The sequence below is a fragment of the Harpia harpyja genome, chromosome 7 (assembly GCF_026419915.1).
Source record: "Harpia harpyja isolate bHarHar1 chromosome 7, bHarHar1 primary haplotype, whole genome shotgun sequence".
NCBI classification, from domain to species: domain Eukaryota; kingdom Metazoa; phylum Chordata; class Aves; order Accipitriformes; family Accipitridae; genus Harpia; species Harpia harpyja.
Genome location: NC_068946.1, coordinates 22869069 through 22894779, shown reverse-complemented (window position 1 = coordinate 22894779; position 25711 = coordinate 22869069). Strand labels below are relative to the sequence as shown.

At 44.9% G+C, this 25711-nt stretch overlaps 1 protein-coding gene and 1 long non-coding RNA gene across 3 annotated transcripts in view; one reads left to right on the top strand and one right to left on the bottom strand.

Annotated features, from left to right (window-relative positions):
• TMEFF2 (transmembrane protein with EGF like and two follistatin like domains 2) overlaps positions 1-16656 on the top strand; it is a 132835-nt gene extending 116179 nt beyond the window's left edge. Inside the window, exons 8-11 of one of the 2 annotated variants that reach the window (XM_052791660.1) lie at positions 7723-7846; positions 9392-9550; positions 14868-14954; positions 15364-16656. In XM_052791660.1, coding sequence (XP_052647620.1) covers positions 7723-7846; positions 9392-9550; positions 14868-14954; positions 15364-15460 — 467 coding nt within the window. In that variant the 3' untranslated portion in view covers positions 15461-16656. Of the gene's footprint in view, positions 1-2141; positions 7594-7722; positions 7847-9391; positions 9551-14867; positions 14955-15363 lie in introns of those variants that run through there. The other variant, XM_052791661.1, reaches the window with a different exon arrangement.
• LOC128143846 (uncharacterized) overlaps positions 7586-25711 on the bottom strand; it is a 75595-nt gene continuing 57469 nt past the window's right edge. The window contains exon 3 of the long non-coding RNA XR_008235903.1: positions 7586-7710. This is a non-coding gene — a long non-coding RNA (uncharacterized LOC128143846). The remainder of the gene's footprint in view (positions 7711-25711) is intronic.

Below are 25711 nucleotides of genomic sequence, written 5' to 3'. Positions count from 1 at the left end.
AACTGTAAGGGCCCCTTTACCCAGGGCTTTGATAAATCCACAGTACGGCCCCGCATCATTAAATCACATCCATAGCAATGATTGCAGGCTTCGAGACCGGCCCCCTCAGCGGCGGTCTTAAAGAGCTCTGTCTGTGCAGTTTATCCACAAAAGTATTGAGAGATGACTTAGTGACAGCTAACACAGAGATGACATGGGAACACAGAGATGACATGGGGAACTGAAGAGCTTTCCAGTCTACCAGACTGGGAGGCAGGCAGGTGCCATTCACACGTGGCGATGAACCGCTCCGTGAAGCTGCTGAAGGAAGAGGTCAGTGCGTCATCTCTTGATGTCCTCAAATCAAGCATGGAGGCACTTGTGCAGCATCTGCTTTAAACAACAGCCACCGCTGCTTTTACGGATGGCCTCAATAGCATTAAGTGGATGAAATGGGGCGGGGGGAAGCAGAGGAGGTCAGACAAGGTGAGACAACAGCCTGCTTTACCTCCCTGAATGAAACGGTCACCCCAGGGAGGAGTTTTGTCTAATGTGAGCACTTGAACACTGAGAAAATGCTGGTTTGGAGCAACACATTAGCCCACATGGCATTTTTTTTCTTTTCTCTTACAGCTTGGCTAATATCGCTGGGTGTTCCTGTTCAGACATGTGAGCAATGGTTGCTAGCATGTACTTGTATCGCTGTGCTATTTTGGGGTTGTATTGCACCTTGTATTCCAATAGCTACTTGGTAGCACCTACTCGTGCATGTAGGAGCCTGTGCTGCTAGAGGTCTATACAGTCTCTAGGGTAAGGCATCTGTGCCTAGCCCATGAATACAGGTGGACTATGGCCACTGAAAAAACAAATTAGGGTAAAAAGCAAAAGGTTATGTTTAGTTTTAAGTAGACAAATGGTCTTGTTATTGTGCAGGAAAACAATAAATTGCCTAATTTCAAGCAGTCTTCTCCGACAAGGAAGATACGTTCACAGATGTTGTAAATAAAAGTGCTTCTCAATTTCAAAAGTTCTGAGATAGCTTTAACATATATAGCATAGCCCACACATATATGCTGACAAGCTGAAAGTATTTTGTTCTCTATTTGAACATCTGGAGATTATTAGTGTCTTAATTCATTGGTTTCTATTATTAATTATGGCAGCAGGCTGAATAATTATGATACATTGCTGCAAAAGACAGAGCACAGTATTTTTTTTTCCAAGTGCACTAGGACATCTTGCCATCATCTCAAACATAAAAAGCACTAGATTATTTTTAAAAAGGAAAGTGGATGTTATCTTATTTGAGGGAACTCATTTGCATAGGGACATTTAAAATTAATAAATTACCATGTTGAGCAAGCCTATTTTGTGCCTGAGAAAAGAAGTGAATGTAATTTAATTCACAAAGTTCCATTTCTTTTTTTTCCTCTTGGTAAAGTAGCTAATATGGGGAGGGTATTTTTTGTGCACTTTATGGAGAAAGACTAGCTTGAAGTTTGTACTTGGAGTGGCTGCAGGATGAATTTAGGCTAGGGCTGCAGCATAGTGGTGCCAGACATTTTCAGCGGACATTTGGTGTCTCACTTTCCACTAGCTCTCAGGGAGAGTGGGCTGGTGAGCTCCCTCTTGAGCGGCAGCAAGCACTTCCTTCTGAATTTTCACTCCAACGCCCACCCAAACAGTGATTTTCAGGCGAGTTGCTTGCACACATATTCTTCATTGTTAAGAGACACTCTATATTCATAAGATCAAGAGCAAGATTTTAAAGGTTTTGAAAGAAGGGAACATACTGTGTCAAGATAATTAATAGGTCAGATCTGAGCAGCTGTTAGTGGTGAGGTATGGCTGTGTTGGTGGACGGCAGCGTGGTTCCTGGCAGCTTTGTCAAGGGCAGGGTGTCTGGAGCTGTTGAGCAGAGACGCAGGAGAAATCTCTTTTCTCTCATCAGAGCTGGGTATGAGCTGGGATTTATCATCACAGTTCTTCACTACAAGTAAGTAGGAAGCCTGCTTAAGGACTTCATCCTCATAAGTTGCTGTGGGACCTCAATTCCTGCTAGATGCTATTAGAGAGGGAATGTACCAGAAAACCTCCTAAAGCAATTCTGCACTTTCAGAGGGAGCAACACCATTACCACCCCATTCCTCCTGACTTTGCAGAGGGACCTTCGAACCGTTCCTGCAAACGTTCCTGGGCTGAGGAAGCTCCCTTTTACCCCAAAAGAGCAGCAGTTGCTGACTCTGTGAAGACTGCAGATAAGTAATGTAAACCGTCCCTAGGCTCACCCACAGGATTCAGATTCCCACCCCTAGTCAATCACTGAAGCTCTCCCACTAAACTCTGGGCGTCCTCTACCTTTGCTCCACAGGTTGATACTCCCTGGGCCTTTATTTTTATTTCAAATAAGAATTGCCACACCAAGTCTCTATCAAGCAGAGCAGAAGAGCTTTGTTAAGTGAGTTCCCAATGCTATGCTCTGCAGCATATCTTTGGGAAAGCTGCCAAGAAGGTAAAGGGAGTTGGGGGGGGACACACTTCCAAAAGGGGTTGAAAAAGGTTAAGGACATACATTTGACCCAAGAATCCTTTTCCTCCTTTATAAAGCCTCTGATAATGTGATGTGTAAAGAGTCACTACCTCAATATCAGCAAGAGCTTTCAGCTGCAAATTTGACTGACTTCAGTGGTATTAAAAGATTAAACTATTATGTAAGTCAATTCTCCTTAACCACTGTTTCCAATGAGATAGGTGTCAAAATAGCTTCTGCTGCACATCATTCACCATCTCATCCCTTATTTGATGAAATATATGTGTGTATATATGTGTATTTTCAGGACCCCCCTTGGTCCAGTGATGACTGTACACTAGGTATTGACAACGTAAATGAGCCAATATTTTCTTATATGGGCATAATCTATCAGTTATTCTTTCCATAAGCTCCAACATTACACGCTGTACAACAGTGAAAATGCTAACATGAGAATTTACAGGCTGTGGGCCTCTACTTTGCTTGCCTGAAATCACCTAGAAAGTCTCACTGATTCAAACATAAAGAATGACAGAATTATCAGCCCTGCAGAACTGCTTGTTAAGTGCCTGACAGTCAATTTTTGGATGTAAGAATCCTATTTTTTGCCTAGATTTTTATCTAATTTCTCCAAAGTGGCTTGCAGGAACTTATGTCTGGAAAGAATTTGCTGGGCACTCTAGGCAGTACTTCATATAATCCTCATCAAGGGCACTAATGGATTTACTTGTTTGTCAGCGGCACTACTCCACATGTTCAGTTGTGTAACAGAAGATCCACACTAGCCCAGATGAGAGCTGGGGACCGGTGAGGGCTGCCCAGAGAAGAATCTGGCTGCATTGTTTTCATCACTTGCAGAGTCAGGTCCTGCAACTAGGCAGGCTGTTTTGGCTTTTGAATTTCAGCCTTCACTGAAATATTTTCCTGAGAAGCCTAATGGTGCACATTCCGCTTCCAAAAACTGAAGAAAAGGCATATAGCTAAACCAGAAATTAAAAAGAATACAAAATATATTTGAAATAATTCTTCCACTCCTTCTTAACAGAGGATGGGAACAGCCATAGATACTAAGGAATTTAGACAAGATAGTTTTAAATAATTTATTTAACATTTCAGAAGATTATCCATCAGGAAAAGCAAGATCACTGAGTGGGTGGTCAGTCGCACTGGATAACTTTTCAGGATCCATTTTCTTACCCCAGCGAAATAGCTCATCATCTTGGCATCTCCCTGCCATCCACAGAAAGGTTGGAGAGCAAGTGTTCAACTGGGAGACTCTTCTAGTAAGCAAGATGATAAGCTGTTTCAGTCTACAGAAAGTAGCGTCTGGCCTCAATGCATTTAAAAATAATCTGTTTTGACTAGTATATCTTATATGATAGGCTATCATGTCATGTTCTGGCACTAACAAAAGATGTGAACAATATGAAATGCCATGTTAGGCTAAAGATGCAAAAAATGTTGCAGAAATGCAAAAGATGTTGGCTTCATCAAAGTGACATTTTCTATCAGAAAAATGCTTCAAGAAAAATGTTTCTCAATACAGTTGATCTGGAGGGTGAGGATGTATTTCTTTTTACAATAAAAAGGAGAACCATTTTGAGAAATGTGGCGGGAATTATGTTTGTGCAGATAGGAGAGACTGACCCAGTCGGTCCAATTTTTATCTTCAGGCTTTACAGCTTCTGTCTCAAATTCCAGCCATCACAAAAAGGCACAAATCTTTTTCGTGCAAATAAAACTTGCACACATAGTTGTAAATAACAAAGCAGCAAGTCTAATGTTTGAAGAGGAGCTACTTAATTCAACATTACTGAAACCTGACTAACTTTGAATTTGGTCTCTGTCATCGCTTTATGAATACTAATCTGCTGTGCTTGGAAAAAAGTGGGTAACTTTGTACTTAAGCTTTGCTCTCTGTAGGCATAAGGTTGGTGGGGTAGAGGGGCTCCTTAGTTTAGTGATACTATAATCTGATTAGTGCAGATTGCCTCCAGTACTGAATTTATAAATTATCCAAGATTATAATAAGGGGGGAAGTCTTAATTTATTTCATTTAGTTTTATTTTTTTAAACTTTGTAGAGTTCTTATTTGATTCATAATTTAAACTTTTTTTTTATTCATATCCTCTCTTTTTAGAAATGATTTATAGTTCTTGTTTCATAGTGATGTAAACCCTGTGATGCATTCATGACAGTATTTCATCAATGGCTGGATTGCTGAAAAGTGCTCACATCCTTCGGGAATGAGAGCAATCGGTTTTAACATGAAGGAACTTTTAAAGCATATCTTGGTGTTTGGGTCTCTATTTTGAATCTGAAAAGATGCTTTGTGTAATGAGAAAAATAACCTGTTTTGAGGCAGGGGGATTATTTGGGGTGAATTCAAAATGTGCTGCAAGAGGAGGGGAACTTATTTTCTGACATAAATGATGCTTTCATTGTAGTCTGTCATTCAAACAACCAAAATGGCAGATCAAACTAAATACAAGGGGTTTTTCCCTCTCTTCCTTTATGTTCAATCCCTAACTCTTTTAGAGGAGTCATCAGTCATAATGAGGGACTACAGACAATTCGTGTCTAAGTTTTGTGGTTTCTTCCAAGCCAGATGACAAGGGTTCCCGTCTGAAGTGTTTATCCTATGAACTGCTAGCAAAGCTTGGGCCATCTCATTTTTGATTCCGTAAAGCATTTTTCGTCATAACATTACACTTAGAGGTGTAATTACAAGTTCTGCAGGATCCTAGATTTACTTAAACTGTGCCTTTTAAAGAAAAGACCTTTTTAAAGAAAACATAGTTTCTACCCACATGATTGCAGGAGGAGGAAAAATCTTTCCTCTTTTTACCAGCCCTACAGCCTACACACAGAGAGAGCATCTGCAAGTCTGGGAGAGGTCCTGGTCCTCTTTTCAAGTCCTGGCAGATTAGTCTGTCCTGAAAGTAACAATTTCCCTCACCATCCTGAAGCGTGCCTTTAAAAAAAAGAAACCAAATGGTATCCTACCGTTTTAGCAACACTGCTGGCTCATCTGAGAGAGGAGGGATTCTCACACTGGTTGGTGGTGGCGCACGGACATCGCAGCGATATCTTGGTACCTGCGAAGGAACGATCAGAGATACACACGCAAACACACACATGCACAGAGCAGTCTCCTGTTCTTCAGAAAGGAAGCAAACTTCCTCTTGATAATGGAAGATTTGGAGGAAATGGCATAATATTTTCCACAACAGAAAAAATGTGTACTAATAAGGATCCCATAATTCTTGCTGCAGTTTCCTGGACAGAAATATATTTGTATGTGGACCATAGCAGCGGTCCAGCACACCCAGAAAACATAGGGCATGGTGCATAGATGATCACTACATGGGTATGGAGTCTAACAAGTCCCGAGCACATTGGGATCTGTGTGTGTGCACTGGGCAAGTCCATTGATAGCTGACACACATCATACACACATTTTTTCTGTTCTGGGAAGATTTCCAGGTGGAAAAAAGGAACATACATGAAGTCCTGGTGAGATCATAACTCTCTATGTATATATTTCAAATGCTGGTAGCCAGTGTCTCACCTAGAGGGTAATACGTAACCAAAAATGTTTAGCACCAGACCAAATGCACCTTCTGCTCCCACCTCTTTCCAGTAGCAGAAATTCCTGGGCAAGGTCTCAGAGGAGGTTATACCATGTCTATAACGTGCCTCCCGTCAGCCCATCCTGTGCTGTCCCAGAGACCGCTGTCAGCCCCAAGCCCAGGAATCGTCACTGCACCATGATGCCCGCTTCTGCACTGCATTGTCATTAACAGCCTTCATGGCAGCCTTGCACAGATATCCCAATGTAAGCAGGGAACCAGGAGAGGCAGACAGGTTTGTCTTCAACATATGTGCATTTAAAAAGATGCAATAATGGTCCATAGTGCAGAGGTTCTGAAAGTCCTAACAATGAAAGAGAAGTTAATGCTGTCTACAGGGATGTAGAGGTTGCCCTGTCATTCTTGTTTGCTGGGAGCTTGTCCTCGCTTGTTTTAGCATAAGGACAATATAACCAAACTTTATTAGTGCAAGTTGTTAGAGACTTTTAAAACTCTCCTTGGACAGCAGCGACAGGAAAGAAATTCATTATGAAAATCTGAATCTTGGATCTGCCGCACACACTTTTCCCAAAGGTGGGATAATACCTAAGCATACCTACTGCTGGCATGACTGGCTTGGAGGCAGAAAACAAATTGCAATTGTTTCATAACACTTGGGGACTTCCTTTGGAAGATACAAATGCTTCAACTTATTTGTGTGCAAACTACATTTCCTCAGACATCTATCATGAGATTTTCTTCTTCTGTTTTTAATTAATTGTGGCTAGATGATACTATCACAGAAAAAAGGATTTTTACCATTTGAGATATCATAAGTATTGATTAAATGGAAGAATTTGCCAAAATTACCGGGTTAATTAATACCTCAGTGGCCTACAATATTCATGTGAGTTTATTGCAAGTAACGCTCTGCATTTCAGCCCATGATGTAAATGTTGAGCACATACCTGTTTCAAAACCAAATGAAGCCTCCATTTTCCTGGCTACATGGAGGGAAGTATCTTCCGGGATTTGCAGTCTCAGTGACTATTTAACAGCTGCACAAGCAGGCACAGAAAGTCAGACTGGTTCAGAGGTACCCGTGCTGTGGGATAGGGAGGAGGCCAGTGGGCTCTGGGGCACAGGCGTGCAGCACTGATGATAAACTTCAGCTCTGGACTCCTGCTCCTCTACTTCAGCCATAAAATTGTCTTTCTGAATATGTTCTGTTGAATGACCAAATATATTGTAATGGTATATTACATGCAAATATCCAGAGCCTTTCTCCTAGCCTTGCCTGGGTGTGAGGAGACAGTCCGTAGAGGATAACAGAAATGATCAGGCATTTTTCATGTGCTATTCTGTAATCAGTTTTTGAATAGTCAAATTATTTTTCCTGGTGTCTCATTTGCTGTAACCTGACAGGAATTAGATATGCAAAAGAATGACAGAAAACCTTGCAAAGCTTTGCATCTACATTGGCCTACCTGTTTCAAGGTGCAAACCCTCGCTCTTGCTTCCCATAAACAACATCTTTCATGTCTTGTTCTGATTTTCCTTTCTTTTATACGTTGAGTTCTATCCATCATTCCACCTTATCCTGCATTGTCAGGTTAATGTTCCCTTCACCTGTGTTCACAGAGAATGCAAATAAACTGGAAGAAAGTGCAAGAGGGATCTACATCCCTTGTCCAGAGCATTACAATGGCTTCTGCATGCATGGCAAGTGTGAGCACTCCACTAACATGCTGGAACCGTCTTGCAGGTAACCCTTCTCCTACCAAGGAGGAAAGGCTAAACACATGGAAATATTGACTTGCAAAACCACTTAATCTAGATAAACTATAGAAAATAATGGTAACCATGGCCCTTTGTGCTACAAAACCCATTAGACTTAAATTATTCAACAAAGTCCTCATTTTATGTGGCAAAAGTGTATTGAGTTACGCACAATGCTAATTGATTGTAAAAACATTCAGTAACCTTCAGTTATATTTAGATATATCTTACAAAGCACTTCAGAAAGTGCCCAGGCAGCCGCTAGGTAGCCTCCTCAGGAGGAGGAGGAGGAGAGGAGTGCCGCCAGGGATATGTCCCTGCTATGGCAGGAGTGACGCTTGTGGAGCAGCGAGCTGGGGCAAAGGTGGCTCCTTCATGCAGGAGGTGGCTTTGGAGGAGGTTAAGGAGGGGAGGAGGAGTAACAGTGAAAGCACACGGTTTTGCAGCAAATGCCTCCCTGCAGAGGTGGGGATATTACTTCTGAAGTCCAACCAGAGGCCTGCTGGCAAAGAAAAGGACTATGACGCCTGAAGCACCATTTTTCCTGGGACATTGGACTGGGAGAGAAAAGATACGGACCAGACTTCTCCCCCAGGGCAGATCCTTAAGCCAACTTCTCCCAGCTCCCACAAACAGCCAGGGCATGTTTTGCTCTTTGCAGGTGCTGCGTTTTAGGTTCTCCATTCAGCTGGAAAATGTCCTTTCCTCAAGCTGCTGGCTGCTGGGGGAATGCAGGAGAGGAAAAAGGTGGAAGCTCAAGGCTTAACCCCTCAGGGTTAATGCGCCACTAGTACTTCTGAGAGAAGCCCAAGCAATCTGGCTCGGTCTCTTATGGTTGCTGCTGCCATTGACCTGGATTTTTGCATTTTCTTGCTTGGGCTTTTTAGGGGAAACAGGGCAAGAGCTAAAATGGGAAAACCACTGCTTGTTCCCCAAAATCACAGAGGGGAGATGCTGGGCTGCAGGATGGGAACCAGTGAGCAGCGCAGCAGGCGGCATTAGTGTGGATGGTTGCAGCATCAACAGAAGGTTTTTTATAGCAACCAGACAAAATGTAAATGATGTATCCACTTGCAGGAACATCTAATCACATTTCATATGGAGCTTAGATGATTGCTTATCACCTCCTTAGGGGTAATCTGCATAAGGAGCCACAGCTAGATGGCTTTTACCCTCCCCCACCTCCCCAAAGAAAGGAAGAAATCTAAAATATGTTGTGCAAGGAACTAAATGGATTCTCATCACAACGTGCAAGTAGTTCCACTTGATGCTAGATAAGTCCCAGCCCCCTGGGCACCTCCTGGCACTATCGCAGTGTCGTCCACTCTCACAGACCTTGGTGATGCTGAGGTCCTGAAGTCTTCCCTCTGAGAGGTCGAGGAGGCACCAGTGCTCTCTCTCTGGGGAGCCCATCCTGCAAAAAAACACATAAGCTTATGCTTAGGCCACTTTTTTTTTTTTTTCAGATATAATTTTTCCAGCATTCTTTGAAAGCAGCAGGTATAACCAGAAAAAATATTTTTTGTTTCAGATGTGATGCCGGCTATACTGGACAACACTGTGAAAAAAAGGACTACAGCGTTTTATACGTGGTTCCAGGTCCAGTAAGATTTCAGTATGTCTTAATAGCAGCTGTGATTGGAACCATCCAGATTGCTATCATCTGTGTTGTAGTCCTCTGTATTACAAGGTCAGTATCTCTGGTACTTTGCAATAGAAAAAGAAAAGACTTTTGTTTTTCCTGCTTTGTCCGCTGATTATACAGATTTCTGCAGTGACACTACTGATAACAAATGCTGTTTAATTCACTAACAAACAGAAGATATCGTCTGGTCCAGCCAGGCAGTGCTGCTTCATTATTATGACTGAAGTTTTACTTCCATCTTAATCAAACTTAGGTAGCAACACTGCCTACAGCAAGTGAAGTTTCCTATTTTGTATTCAGATGCTTGGACAAATATTGTTCATATAAATAAGGGGAATATAAATACAGCAGCTGGATCAACACTTAATAAAACTAATCAGATCTCCATCTGGTTTCTTCAAGGGCCCATTCCCTTAGTCCTAATCAGGCAGAGCATACAAACTTTTAAGCCTGTTTGCAATCCCGTTGATTAAATGATTTCATTAGGCTTGTATACATGTTCAAAGGTACTGCACATGTTTAAGGTCTTCACTAGATGGTGGCACACCAAGCCATATATGATTTTTATTTTTTTTTCTTTAATGAGGAGGAAAGGGTTATTTGAATCGAAACGACAGCCCCAGGGTAGTTCAGAATGAGAGGGGTAAATGCAGTCCTTCCCCTCCTACACGTGCTGCTCTACCTCCCCACTGAACTGTGTTACTGTCTCTGGGAGGGCTTGGGGTAAATTCTGAACTTCAGACGTCTTTGGGCTTCTCTCAGAAATCATGAGGTTAAATTAATTCAGCTAGCAGCACTGATAAATCACTCTTTTAGAAATAAGTTTCTTTTTAAAATACAAAAAAAATAAAAGCCAGGTATCATACCTCTGCAGAAAATGAAATCTCTAATATATTTCAGTCCCTATCTTGCACTACCTGGCTGGAAGACAAGTGTAGCATTTGTTCCTGGAAAAGACAAAGAAAAAAAAAATCATAAACCCTTCTCTGGCCTAAAGGCATAACACAAAACCATCTGATGAAAGGTAGTTGCTTTTTTGGCCAAGCTGAGTCCATCAACTCAATGGTAAATGCCAAATGAGGCCATAGATTATGGTGGTATTCACAGAAGTAATTCAAACAACCAAAAATGTAGTGTGTAGTAAGAAAAAGAAGATGGTGTAGTAACTGATAATGGAACAAATGCTCTGTATCATTTTGTCAAGTGACTCTAGATTTGTCACCTTGATGCAGTAACACAGAGTACTTTATAATAAAGAATGAAGGCAGTGTGCTCTGAGTGATCTGGTACTGTAATGCAAATTACCCATCACACTGTTTTCATACATAGATGGTACCTTTTCCCGCACACTTTGTAACCAAGTTAATTTATGATCTTTTGACTTTTTTCTGTAATGCATGTAATTACTGCAGAGCATCCTCCATCCCAACATAATGATTCGAGATATATTTGCAAAAGTGTACTCTTAAGTAGCCTAAGAGAAATCCACATGACAAGAGAGCATTGTGGCAGCATATGCATAAGTAATTGAGTTTTTGAAGTCATCTGCTTTGGAGAACCTGACTGTGCTGGTTTGAACTCCACACCCTGAACATTGAAAGCACTAAAACCACCCTACCAGGATCCTGGGAGAAAGAAGGGAAACTTCACTCACTCAGAGGCCGCTGCAGCCAAATTCTTTTCCACTCATTTCAGTACAGCTTGACCTAATTAATTTACCAAACGAGATTGGTGCACTGTGTCCAAACCCTGCCTTTGAGTCACATAAGACTATCACTGTAAATCTTTTAGCTATCGTTACTGTTGTTGCTCTTAAAATCATACCTGTGCAGTGGTGCAAATCTACAGCGTGTCCTCCATCGCTGAAAGGCTCTGAGCAATTCCTGGGCACTTTTAGGGCCACTGTTGCAGGGACACTTTAATCTGACTAAATGAGCTGTGCTGCTGACAGGGGCGGTCTGCCCTTGGCCCTTCCCCTGGCTCCTGGGCACTTGGTCCTGCCAATGCTCTTGTGCCACCATTAGCATTTCTGTAGCCACACAACGAACCCGGTCAGGGGACAGATTCAGCTGAAAACTCAACCAACAAAACCAATGATTTGTTTTTAAGTAAGTGGCTCGATTCCTTGATGAGGTTGGCCACCTGGCTACTCATCGCTAGTGCCAGCAATGGGAATAAGCAGCTGGGGTGGAGGACTAGGGGACCAGAGGCCAAGAGGTACAGAGGGAAGGAGGTGGAGCAGTGAGGCACAGTCCCTACGCCCAAGGACTTTTAGCTTAGAGGTAAGGCAAAAGAGAAGCAATGATAAAAGTGAAGGAGGATGGTAAATAATATAGGTATGGCCTAGTGTCATAATGATTCTCAGCAGTTTTCTTTACAGCTTTGCATTTTTAGTGCTTCCCTAATGTTTAGTCACAGCAGCTTATTTATGTGAAGAAATAACTTGATTAAAAATGAATGCATAATGTGTTTTACCTGCTATGAATCACATTGTGAGTAACTCAAGCTTGCGAGCAAGCTTCAATGGAGGGAGGGCAAGCAGCCTGTGCTCCAGTACCTAGTTTACATTGATGTAACTGCTGTGTTCATAAATGAAGGCATCCCACACACAGAGCTCTACAAAGAACTTTTGATTAAAGACTTAAGGACCAAGTAAAAGCTGTCACTCAATTTTAGCAGATGATTAAGTCTAAAAAGCTAGTTAAATGCCAATGCCCCTCTTAGGAAACCCAGCCGCACTTCAGACACAGGCTACCTGTAAATGCAATAGCATTGCATCTAAACAGTCGTGGTGTCAGTACTTGGTCCTGGGGCCTTCCCAGGCTTCCATCAATTGGTAGCGTAGTGGATTATGCAATTAAAACATGGGCATTTTTGGTTAAAAGATGCTTTTTCATCATCTTAATTGGAGTAATCTCTACATTCGAATTGACTTCTCTCGACCCTAGACTAAGCGACTATATAGATACTGCCAGTGTCGGTTTTGGGAAAGCGCCTGTGAGCTGCTCATCTCCTTGCTTCCAGCTGAAGCAGTCAGTATCCACCGTTCTCCAGGAATGCACAGCTGCATCCCCTGGGATTGCTGACCATCCTGGTCATCCCCCAGCCACCTGGTACCTCCCTGTTTCTTACAAAACCAGTCTGGTTGTGCCCACTGGGGCTTCCCACGCCTGGTTCCCAAACCCTGCTTTGCATGGCTGAGCACTGGGGCAAAGCAGGGCTGTGCCTTCTGGTGTAAATCCTCATCCTCTGGGACTCAGGAGGAACGCCTGGTAGCTCGGTCATACCGTGTGGCTGCCGGCTGCTGCAGCAGGATTTAGCAGTGCTGTCTCTCAGCGTGTCGAGGTGTCGGTGCCGTCTCCCATGGAGCGCTGCGAGGTCCTGCTGTGCGATCTCCGGCTGAATGGGCAGGAGAGGCTGCTTGGGGACAGTCGGGGCTGGGAGGCTGTCAGCGTGCACATGACATGCGGCTCAGTGAATCAGCCCTGTGTTTGCTAACAACGGCTCCCTGACTCACTCAGAAAGTTTGATCGCCTTTTTAGGAACACACAGTGAATAATGAGTTTGTCATGAAATCGCAGACCAGCTAAAGTCTGCATTAGTTTCATAAAGAAAGCTCTGCCGTGACCTCCAAGAGTGCTGGAGACGCAGGCTTATTTTTCCTGGAGTAATGGTAGCAGCCTACTTTACTGCTTCCAAGAAAGGAACAAGGCAAAATATAGCACGCAGCCATACAGTTTCTTATGAGGGGGTGGTCCCGTTGGCTTAAAAGTGAGGCAAGTCAGGACAATCTGACCCATATTTTGTTAGACACTTATATAATTGTATTTCAGGGTTTTGAAATGCTTCATAAGTCCTTATGCTCTTGGTTAGCCTTTCAGTTGGCGTCACAAAGCTATAGCATCACTCCCATTCAACAGGGGGAAAAAAATGGCCTTTTTGATTTTAAGGGGCCAGTAAAAATGTATTTCACTCTATTTTGCTGTTAGTTATTTGACATAGAGCTGAAGGCAAGTGCTTTGAGCTCTCAGTGCACTGAGAGGGTGGGCTTTCTCCAGTGCATAACCCATAGGGTTTCACAAGGTGCCGCTAAAAGCCTTCCTGTAACAGAAAAACAAGTTAGCCCGATACAAAGGGAGTTTTTTTCTGTGTCAGTATGGTCTGGAGTATTGTGGGGCTTTCTGTCATGCCACTCCAAGAGGGTGTTTCAGTCTTTCTTGTGTGGCTGCCCACGCAGAGGGCAGAATGAGGTGCACCCGAGCTAAAAACTCCTACTGAGCTTCAGCTGAAGAAAGAGGACAAAGGCATGGCTGAATTAGGAATAGCTTGTTCCTCCTCCTGTGCAAAATGTTAACTAGATCACCCTGGGTAAAGGACCACTTTTATGGCTGGTTGTTTTTCTGTAGCTTCCCATTTTCCTACTGGTACCACAACTGCAAAAAGTGCGAGCATTTTTAGTGGGTGTTGGTGAGCGTGCTGTCGTTCTGCTTGCCCGACAGTTTCTGCCGTTACCCCCTTGGCTTTCAGCTGCTTAGAACTTCCTGCGGCCTCCACCTGGGGCTAAACTTCTCCATGCTTTCTGTCTAAGGGTGCCTTTCCATGGGAGGAAACCAGAAACACGCCGTTATCTTTGCATTAGCGGGGAAACGCTCCGTAGCATCCCCATAGCTGACACTGCTGCAGGTAAAAGGTTGAAGCGTGCCCTTGCTGAGGAGCACCGTGAGGTCCTGAGGCAGAAGAGATTTGCTTTTGCAGCCATCCAAAGGAAAATAAGATTTTGGTCTTTCCAGTGCAATTGCTTTCCGCACTAAGCCAAGCAGCCGTGTGAGGAGCGTAGCGCCGTGCAGGCACCCGTAAGTAAAGTAGCTGCTCACTAATGAGCTGAGCATGGAGCATTTCCATGGAGACTAATAGGGACTGCGGATGCTTAGCTCCTCGGAAAGGCAGCCCCCGCATCCACTTGGTAAATACTTCATAGACCTGGGACGCCGAGCAGGTGAGCGTGAGACCATCCTAAATCCTCCTCCTGTGCCTCCCTGAAAATAAATCCATTATTTGAAGATGAGAGATGCTGTGCTGTTGGGGCTGTTGCAGCACAGCAGAGTCACCACTGCTCACCAGTAAGGAGCATGAATCTTAAAATTTCCCTTGCCATATTTTTGTTTACAGTATGTTTTGTGGGGTTTGGGGCGGGGGGGGGGGGGTACCATTGCCATTAGCCAGCCCACTTCATTTCACTGAAGAGGAAACGCGCTGAGGGCCAGAGGATGCCCCTCTCGCCCTCACATCCCCTGCTGCCCGTGCCACCTCTCGAGCAGACGCGTTGTTAAGAGCCATGTATTCTCATAACTCTCTTTTCCAGGAAATGTCCCAGGAGCAACAGAATCCACAGACAGAAGCAAAACACAGGGCACTACAGTTCAGACAACACAACAAGAGCATCGACAAGGTTAATTTAAAGAGCGCATGTTTCCACAATGGCAAAACTAACTGCAGAGAGCTTGGACTACAAAATACAGTATTATAGACAAAAGATTAAGACAAGATCTACACATGTTGCCTTGCATTTGTGGTAATCTACACCAATGAGAACATGTACTACAGCTATATTTGATTATGTATGGATATATTTGAAATAGTATACATTGTCTTGATGTTTTTCTGTAATGTAAATAAACTATTTATATCACACAATATAGTTTTTTCTTTTTCATGTATTTGTTATATATAATAAATACTCAGTGATGAGAAAAACATTGCCTTTCTTAAATTTGCTGTATCTCATAGCTGTGTATAGTGTTGGGATATTGTATATGGACACTAACAAATCTCTTCTTTTTTTTTTTTTCTTTTTCCAGTTCTAGTGGCAATTTTGAGTCTACTGAACTCAGTAGTAGGGTTTTGAGTTGGTCCAAGATCAGCGACAATTATGGATGTGGGAAAGGTGAAGAATAATTTAACCTACATTGAGGAGGGATAAAATATTTCAGATCCGGAGTCAACTACATTTCATCAACCTTCTTCTCCCATACCATCTATCTTTACTCTCCCATAGACTTAGGAAGTCTTTGCCTTCTAAATTAAATCCTAACCGAAGGGGAAATGGAAATGGAAATTCTCGGTAACTGCGATGAGAGTGTCGGGGGTAATGTTTTGATTTGGGAGGGAATTAGGTGTCTGTCAAGGTGAACCCTACGAGAACGCTTTGCAGAAGCTCCAACTCTGGTCACTGGAGTGAGTGAAAATTGCTTCTTACTGTTGATTGAAAATTATTAGGTTAAAAAAGTTAATAACATAATAACAGCTGAAATGCCAGCACCATTTGTACCTCATGAACATGCTGATATAATTTATTTTTTCAAAAAGAAGGTGAAAACCTCTCAGAAAATACCTTATGAATAACTTTATGGGTGACCCTACTCCATTAAATGGAATGAACTCAAATGTTGGCTATACCTCAGGAAAATAAGGGCATGTGTTTTGTCACATCCACATGATGGACAAGATGCAAAGTTATCTCCACGGTAGCTGAAACTCTCCAAAACACATTCATTCGAGAAGCTAATATTACTCTAGTTTGGGCTCTGAATCTTGAAGACGATGGAGCGAGACTGAAGGGCAGAGTGCAGTAACTTCACTCCTGCTGAATAACGTCCGCTCCGCTAATTGACTACTGGAGTACTAGTCACACTAAATAACATAACCGAGCTCAAAAAAACCTTGCAACAGTATTCATTATTGTGCTGCTCCTGTCCAAAGAGACTTTGCCTAGGCAGAAGGTACCCATGACGAGAGTTAGGAGTAGTTCGCACTGTCACCACCACGTAAGAAATCGCATTTGGGTGAGAATCGGATCTGGGGTTACCTGGGATGATGTCTCACGAGCGTGTTTCCATTTCCTGCTTCAGCGTCGGTCTGACCACTCACAACAGTCACCACCACCCCCACTGGTGACAGTCCACCCGATCTGGCCTTCAGACACGGGTGAAGTGATACTTCTACTCTAACATGGCTTTTGGTCTCCCCCCGCCCCGCCCCCCCCCCCCGCCTGCTTTAAAGTGAATCCATTGCATGATGTTCACACGGTCTCAGTTTTTGTCTTGTTCTGGGTTTCTTGGCTTTTTAAAGGTAATAAAAGGCGATTGGCAAGAGATGCTTCCAGGCACCTGGTCTGTGCTGATTGATGGGAGTGGGAGTGCGGTGCTTTCGCAGGCAGCGGGGCAGACGACAGCGCGTGGCAGCAGCTCTCCGGCGCTGGGCTGCCGGCCCTGCCGGCACCATCTGCTTCCCGGAGCCGTGGGCTGGGGCGAGGCAGAGGGAGCGGGGGGCCGCGCCGCCGCTCCCTGCTCCTCAGCCCTCGCCCCCAGCTCTCCGACCGACAAGGCCTGTTTTCAGATCAGAAGAGCGATGGTGCGGGGTAGGAGTGTGCGGCGAGCGGGCATGAGCCTGGCCCGCTGGACCACGGGAACGTTTCCCTGCTCAAACCCACCGTAAAGCACTCCTCTTCGTCCCAGTCCTTGCTGGTTTTGTCTCCCACGCACAGGCTCGGCAGGGGTGGTGCGACACGGAGGGGAAGCCAGGCACAACCGCGCTGGGCTGTACAGGTTCGGTGGCACACAACCCCTTCTAGGGAGACTTTGCAAGCTCTGATAATTAGACTGATACCTAAGTGGCATTATAACACCCCTCTTCAGAGCCCTCCATCAGCTAAACCCAACGCAGCGATGGCAGCGAGCACCTCCGAGGAGCACTTCAGCGTGAGCTTGAGGATTAGGTTGGAGGTGGCAAACGTAGCCCTACCCTGCAGGCCCACCCCCACCCAGCTGCACTTTGTGCTTTCTGAGTGAAGTGTTGGAGTCTAACAAGCATCAAAACCGCAGATTTTTGAGCCAAATCCAAATGTCAGTCCCCCCACTGGGACTATCAGATCTGGATTGTTTATTTCAGTCACTTACAGTAGCTACAAAAATCAAATGTTAACAACACATACACACTGCCATGTAGCTATAGCAATAAACCTCATTAAAAAAAGGCAAGGCTTGGCTTGGCCTGGACTAAAATAGCATAGCATCACTTAGAAGTAAAAATAGGAGTCCAGCACACTATCTCTAAACTTCCCAAAGTTATTTGCCTTGCTTTTACCATGCAATGTCACATTTAATGCCTAAACAGTCTGCATTTGCGAGGAGTTATTAGCTGCATCCCCAGCCGCAGTGTCTGTCACAAAGCCTTCACACCTCCGAAAACAAGGCTCATATTTTTAAGTACCTGCTGCAGTCCAGAGGGCAGAGAGGGAAAAGTGATTTTGGTTTTAATGTACAGAGGGCTGCGCCTACCAAACATTAGACCTCTTCTTTGGGCCTTTCAGACTTTTAACCTTCAAGATGCTGGTATGGGCACACCGTCTGAAAATAATAGTGTCTTGGGACTGTATAAACAGGAGTGGAGATTTCTGCAGAAAACATTTGCAGAATTTGTATCAAAGACAGGAGCAAATTTGGAGATGGGGGCTTGGGGTCGCTTTTTCATTTTCTGAAGGGACTGGAAAGTACATTTGTTAAAGCCATACACTGGCCAGAACTCAAGATGTGAAAAAGCTTTGTGCAGTTTAACTTCACAAACTGAAGGGAGGTGGGCTGGGCACCTAAGGACCTGGCTGGGTGAAGCCACGGCCATGGGGATAGTGCCACGCGCAGAGGCAGAGCCCAGCTCCTCCACCCGGCATCACGTGGAGGGTTGCCAATGTGTTGCCGTTTGTTTGCTTCTCCGTGCATTCTTACACCAGCAAGAGCAAGGCCCGTTGCAATGCCAATGGGTGTGGGCTGGTTCCTTGTCTGGGGGGCAGTAATTCATTTATTTTGGCTGTTTCATAGACATGTTTTGTCATGGCACTGTGGCATCTGTAAATAACCTCAAATACCAGCACACACTTACTTTACAAACCACATGAGAGAAGACCTAGATGTACAAAACCACTGACAAGACCAGTAATACCACGCTCAGCACAATATTACTTAGGGGCAACCCATGCCACCAACATCCCAACAGCCTGCAGTCGCTGGCCTGGCTGTTGTTTTACCAAGGCCAAACCACTTGGTAAAAATAGGACTGCTGGCACACCCATTCCCCAGGGCTTTTCCTCTCAGACTGCAACATTTTTGGAACAAGGAGCCGTGATGCATTTAACACAACAGCATCCTGACCTCAGTCCTCAAAATAAAGCCAGATGTGTTATTGGCACGCTCTGAGTGTTGGTGAGCAGTGCTCACCCGCCCGCCCCCACCAGGGATGTTCAAATCCCTCCGTGCCTTTGGGTGCAGGTGAACAAGCCCGCTGTGCGGGATCCCAGCCCATAAAGAATTCAGTTCCATACAGCCTGACTGTCACGGATGGGTGACACACAGCTCTCGCCTTCTCCCACCCCAAATGCTGTGCTACACACAGGACAGGCACAGCTTCCACACCTCTCCATCATGATGCTTTTTCCTTAAAATAAAGTCTGATCAGATGTTCATTATCATTCCCTTTCAGCTAATGATAGTGAGACATGATTTACAGAACATTATTGTTACAAAAATATTATAATAAAGGGAGGTCGGACATTCTATTCTAGCTGCTGACTCCCTTAGCTCACCCGCCTCTGCACGCTGAGGAGCCGTGATGACCTCAAATGAAAAGACACCAGGGCCATTTTTCCTTGCTGCTCTAGCCATCAGGGCCTCACCTCCCCGGGCAGCACTAAATCAGCTCAGCTTTGCAGAAGCGTACTGAGTGTCAGCCTCGAGAGCCATGGGATGAAGGCAGCAATGCCTGCGCGTGTCTATGATGTCCCACGTGCAGCTTAACCGAGGGGGGGCGGGTGGACGTGGGCAGAAGGTGGGCGTCGTGTATCGCTGCCTCCTATTTTCCAGAAGCAGCTCTCAAAAAAATCTCATCTTCAAAGAGCTCTCTAAAGCTTCTTTGAAAACAAAATGATTAAAGGCTATCTTCCCTCTCATCCAACATCAGACACATCTCGCGCCGCATCCTTGCTTTCACCCCTTATTATGCATGCAGCTTCTCCGCAGCTCCCAGTTTTGCGTCGGGATGGAAGTTACAACCCTGAATTAAAAGTGAAGTTCATTACTGCACATCAAAGTAGGCACTGCGCCTCGGCCAGGCGTGCCCTTTCTTTTATTTACAGGTATGTGTCTGGGCCAGAGAGGGGGTTACAGGGGCAGGGGTGGGGTGGGAGGGGCGGTGCAAGGTATTTACAGATATCAGCCCCCGCAGGTTTGAAAGGCAAGCTGGAGGCGGGAATGCCCACGGCTGGCGGTGCTGGTGGGGTTTTTCCCTCCAGAATAATCAGTACCCTCAGCTGGACCTAAAGGTAGATGGAGATACACTGGGCCATTGCAATTAGGTCTTTAGAGCCATTTTTTATTATATTTTAATAATAACAATAATAATAAATTATCTACAGTTCTGGTCTGGACAGGCCACAACCTGGCTGACTGAGCCTGTGAAATTGTGCTCTGTTTGACACAGGAGCCAAAAGTCTCATTTTTTTTGCCCCACATGCCCACAGCAGCCGGGACGCTGCACCCTGCCTGTGCCACCACAGCAGCGTCTGCCAGCACCCATGGGCAGGAGGGGCAGGCAGATCCACCTCCTACCCTGGCCAGCTTTTAGGCTGATGCTTTGCCTTCAAATGCTTTTCATATTAGGTGAGCTTAATTTATTTTAGTTTCAGTTTAATTAACAGTTTTGTCACAGCAGGAGGGCTGTTGAAAACAAAGACGCATTTTAAAAAAAAAAGCAGGATTTTTGTCAACTTTTCCTTTTTTTTTTGCCATATTGAATGTGAGCCACAAAGCAGTAAAATATTCCGCAGTCTCACACAGCAGCCGCCAAGCTGCATAATAAAAAAGCATGTGAGGAATCTGCTCTATAATGCTAACTAGGTGGCATCCACCACGGCTTTGTAAATAAAACGTGAGGCTCATTTTGCTCAGCTGAGGAAGAGCAGCCCCCCAGGTAGGAGCCTCCATTTCCATCCTTCTCCCCTTTGAGTTTCCCTGGGCGGTGGGAGCCATTAGTCCCTCGCCGGGGGCGAGGGGACAGGAGCGGGGTTTCATCCCACCCACCGGTGAGCAAACCCCACAGAGGCAGCCGTGAGCCCGGCCACGGCCGTCCCCCGGCTCGCTTTCCTGGGGTCACAGTGCCTTCACCTGTCACCGCCCCAACGGGAAATAAAAGCAACTGGAAGGTGAAAAATGTTAAGAAAACGTAGTAACACCTCATAAACTTGCCATGAGAGAAGCTTTAAAAGGGGCTTGCTTTACATCGGGTCATTCAGAAATGAAGTGCAATTATTCAGGATGAAATCCGGCTTCTAAATGCAAATGTGCGCGACAGACCATCACCCTTGACGGGGGAAAGGGGCAGCAGCAGGTTTTACGGCGAGGAGCTTTCAGCAGAACAGGGACGAGCCGAGAGGTGAGGAAGAGCCGTTTAATGTGATCTGAATTACCAGCTATAGATAGTGCTTCCTGCATGTTTTACATTTTCAAATAAAAAGGATCTTCTTGTTTAATGGTTAATAAAAATGATTAGTGCTCCCAGGGCACAGATCCTGACAGATGCAGACTGTGCTGGAGGGACCAGCTACAAGACACAAGAGAAGGTGAAACTGATTTTTTTTTTTTTTTTTTTCCTGTGGAGTACATCTCTACCAGCATTTGCAAGTTAATTTGTAATATAATTATATGTTGCTTCTGTCACAGAAGCGCAGCATGTGTGACGGGCCAGCGGCCCGCCACTGCCACCGGCAGCCTGCGACAGCCCAGCAAACACTCTGCAGCGAAGAAAAAGCCAACAGCTAAGAGGTTGTGTGTGTACACATTATATATATAAAAACACACATTTATATGTACATATCTACACATATATGTCTGTGTATATATATACACACACACGCACATATCTACACACACATATATTATATATACACATATAGATACCTATATACATATAATAAATACATATATATATTTAAAAATATGATTTTTTTATATATATGTGTGTGTATATTTGTGTGATGGATACTGCACAGGAGAGCAAGCTGATTGCCTTGGAGCACGTGGTGCTTTAAAGCCACCCAGGGTAACCGGCCAGAAAAGCTTGGCCCTGCCCAGCTCCCCAGCGCAGCACCCAGCATCGCCACCTTCCTAACAAGAATAAAACCTGCCACGCCAGCCTCTTGGCAGCCCTACCACCTCACTCTGAAAGCTGGGTTGACTTCTCTTTTTTTATTATTTTTTATTTTCATGGCATGCCACATAGAGGATTATGGTCGGTAATAGTTTTCTAAGAAATAAAGTCTATGAAAGTAATTGTTAGAAACAAGCAGCGATAGCAAATGCTTGCAAAGTGGTTGCCATAGTGCAGGAGCACAATTGGAGATTTAATATCATTACTAATGATATTTACTTGGCCTGCAGGAGAGAGTGAGACTTGTGCTCCCTAAATGTCATTTGACTGCTAATATGTCAGCAAGTGCACCCAGCCCGGCCCCAGGGGGGGCCCTGGCGTGACCCGGGGCAGCGCTGCCCGCAGGAAGGCGATGCTGCTGCCCCTGCCCCTCCTGCCCCTGGCTGCTGGTGTCCCCCTCCACGGGCCGTGCCCACCCGCCGCCCCGGGGAGCCCACGTTTGGCAGGTGTGGGGGTCCCTGAGGAGCCCCCACACATGTAGCCACAGTGCCGGGGCTCGGCTCCTCCCTGGCACCCACGGGGCAGCCGTGGCCAGCACCCAAACCAAGCCCCAGCCGCCGATTTACTGATGGGTTTCGGCTGAGTTACACAGCCTGCGCGTTCAGGCTTCCTCTCCTGTTGGGCTTCTCCATGGGAGGGGGAGACATATTGCGTTGCTGTAAAGTGAGCCATTTAGTTTATTAAACGCTGTTAAGGGTGCCCTGAGGTCTCTGCACATGTGGGACCATCAAGGCGGAATCGTTATTATTATGGTTCTTATTAGTCATAGTCATTTTCCCAGCGATATGTCTCACGTCCAGATGTCTTCCCATCTATCTCTTAAATTTTGCGATGCCAACGCAAAACTGTTATGAAGACGGACTGGTCCAAGTCCCGCTTCACGCGGTACAGGAGCAGAACATGTGTGCAAAAATAAATATATACATACGTTTTTAAATTAAAAGACAAACGAAAGAAAGGGTCATAGTTGGCTAAAAATGAATTGTGCAGTGCATAAAAGAGACAACAGATTAGAGAAGATAACATTTTAGTTTAAGTGTTCCATCATTATTAATTCATTTGGTGCTCTTTATGATAATACCAATCATTTGGAATTCATTTGGTGTTTATGTGGATGTCATCTCGACTCCTGCAGAAATTCCAAAGTAATTCAGCATTAATGTGCTATTAAAAATTGTTACCAGCCACTACCTTCATTACTTCACCAGCACAGACTAATCTTTCTTCTCCCATTCTCTAAATTCAAATTTCAGTGTTTATTTTGCTTTTATCTTTATTAGGGTTTTAAAATGTAATGCTTCTATTTAAAAATTCTCCTTATGCTACATGAGTGTTGTCTTTTTTTGACAGCATCAAAACTATGCAAATAAAGGAGGGAGTTAATGGTGATTTTTCATTATGTTACTGGCATTTGACTGAAAAATCAACCAAAGAGGTTTCGGCTTATCATTTAAAACAGTGAAGTTACCGAGCTGGTATTTATGTTCACAGCAGATGACACTGAACCAAATCCGTATGAAATACCATCTGCACCGTGTGGAGTTCTTTCTTTCTGGGCACAGTAGATGCCCCCGCACCCCCAAGTCAGGCAGGGAAGGGATGCGGCTGCCCCGGCCCTCCCAGGGGCACAGGGTACCCAGGGGGGCTGCGGGGACCGAAAGGGCCAAGCTGCCACTGACAACCCTTTTCTGGCCTCAGCCCCGTGGGTGGAGGAGCATCCTTCTCCTCCCAACTGGGGAATGCTGGGCCGGTGGCCGCAGTAATGCATAATCTGGGTCCAAGCCCTGGCAATAGAGGAAGAAAGGCTGCACTTGCACGTAACATTAAAAAAATAAGCACCGGGAGATTAAATGCAAAAACCTTGCATTAAAAGGGCATTAATTAGGTTTTATAGTCAAGGGCTTGAAGATTAGAAAATGCCAGAGAGCTGGGAGTCTGAAAAAAATTTTAAAAAAATAAAAAAAGAAAGAAAAATACAAAGGCTGGCTTCAGTTCCTAGCTGTGCCTGTCTTGTTGCGCAGCCCTCTGATTACATGATCGCATACTATTTTTCCCCTGGACACCAGCTTCTTTTGGACCGCAGGACAACAGCGTACAGGGGCAGGGTGAAGTTCGTGCTTGGCCACTCTCAGTCTGGCATCCGCAGCTGGAGGGCTTGACCGTGCAACCAAATAACACTCTTTCAGTGCTGCTGCTTAGCAAAAATTCCTTGTTTGAAATTGCAGACCACCTCAGACCCTTGTGTATGTGAGCAAAGATATAGGGGGTGGGTATTATTCAGTGCTCTGTAGCCCAGAGAAAGTGGAGAACGCAACATAAAGCTCACCATCAATCACTTGAAACACACTATAAACAGCAAGCAGGGATGAAGTCCCCCAGGTGACCGATGAAGCGAAGCCCATCAGCACGGTCAGGTCAGTGCCCGGGCAGCAACAGGTGGGACAAGGGAAATGGCGTGGGCTGGTCACACCGGGACTGACACTAAATACTCCCAGCCCTGGTATTTTATGGTATATATATGGGTAAATATCCCACACCCCAGGTGGTGGGAAGGAGCCAGCACCCACCTGGCTCCTGGCCATGGAGAAGGGAGATGCCACCACCATCCCCCGGCACCACCGGGACCCAGCCGGGGCTGAGCATCCTCCGCCACTCACAGCAACCGCGGAGCACAGCTTTACACAGAGAATAAAGCCCATCGCAGAGGAATTTTCCACTTAATCAAAATCCTGTGAAGAATATGAATGCTTATAGGTTAAAGGAACCTGGCAGCTCTTACTTGTCTATCATGTCTTTAAGGATTGCCATTAAGTCATAAACGTGACAAAGATTAAAGAGTTTATTAATGTTATTAGAGAGTTGAGATAAAATGCTATGCCTTGCAGGGTCTCTCTCCCTCTCTCACTGTTTAATGAAAACATTTTCATCACTTTCTGAATCTATTATATCAAATATTCATTTCAGGAGTCCTAAGATGATTTTATTTTAATTAGAAAAGATGTAGCAACCACCTGAAAGTAATACAGTTAAAATACCTTGCCACGGTTCCCCTTCTCCCCGCCGCCGGCAGACGAGCATTTCTCCAGCCGTGCCGCGGCGGCAGAGCAAGCCCAGGGTGACCGAAGGCACACAGGGAAGTTTTGCGGCATGGCAGGACCATCACACCAGCCCCTCCTGGAGACCCTGCAAGCCAGCAGCACCTCAGCCCAGGCCTTGCAAATGGCTCCGTACATCTCCAAAAGCCACCGCGTTGGCCAAGGTTAACAGGCAGTGAGAGCCGCTGCAGCCACAGGTTGGACCGGGGGTACGTCCCTGGGGAGCGAGCGAGGGGTGGGAGCATCTTCTGCAGGCACAGGAGACGAAGTGAAGTCCTTGCCCGTGGAGAAAAGCAAGAGAAAGAAAAGAAGCTTAAAAAAAAGAAAAGAAAAAGGGAGGTTTGTGGTGGCTTGCGAAAGGAGCATTCTCCTCTGCAAATCTATGGCAACTATTCACAAAACCAGAAGAAAATAAGCAGCCAGTCCTTCCTTGGTGTGACTGCTTTGACTTCGGTGGGTGTTACACCATGTCTGAGTTTTAATCCATGTTTAGAGCAGGTCCAGTCTTTGATGATAAAGACTGAAAATCAGCCACTTTCATGCAGCACCTGGACAGTTACATTTTTCTATGTGAGCCTTCCCTTCCAGCTCAAGACTTTTTAACGGTATTCGCAATGCAAGCAGCTCACAGATGCTCTTTCTTTTAAACTTTCCAACTAACCCGATTTAATTTGTTAATTTATTCTGTAACCTGATTTACTGTTAATTTATTTTGGTGCATAAGATATCCCAGCTTTAAGTTCCAATTAATTAAAGGGGAGGGCTTAATGTTTTTGCTACGCAATATCTTCATGCCACATTGTATTCCATTTTAACACCGCACTGAAGCATTTCCAAAGTTTATTGCCATTAACTAATA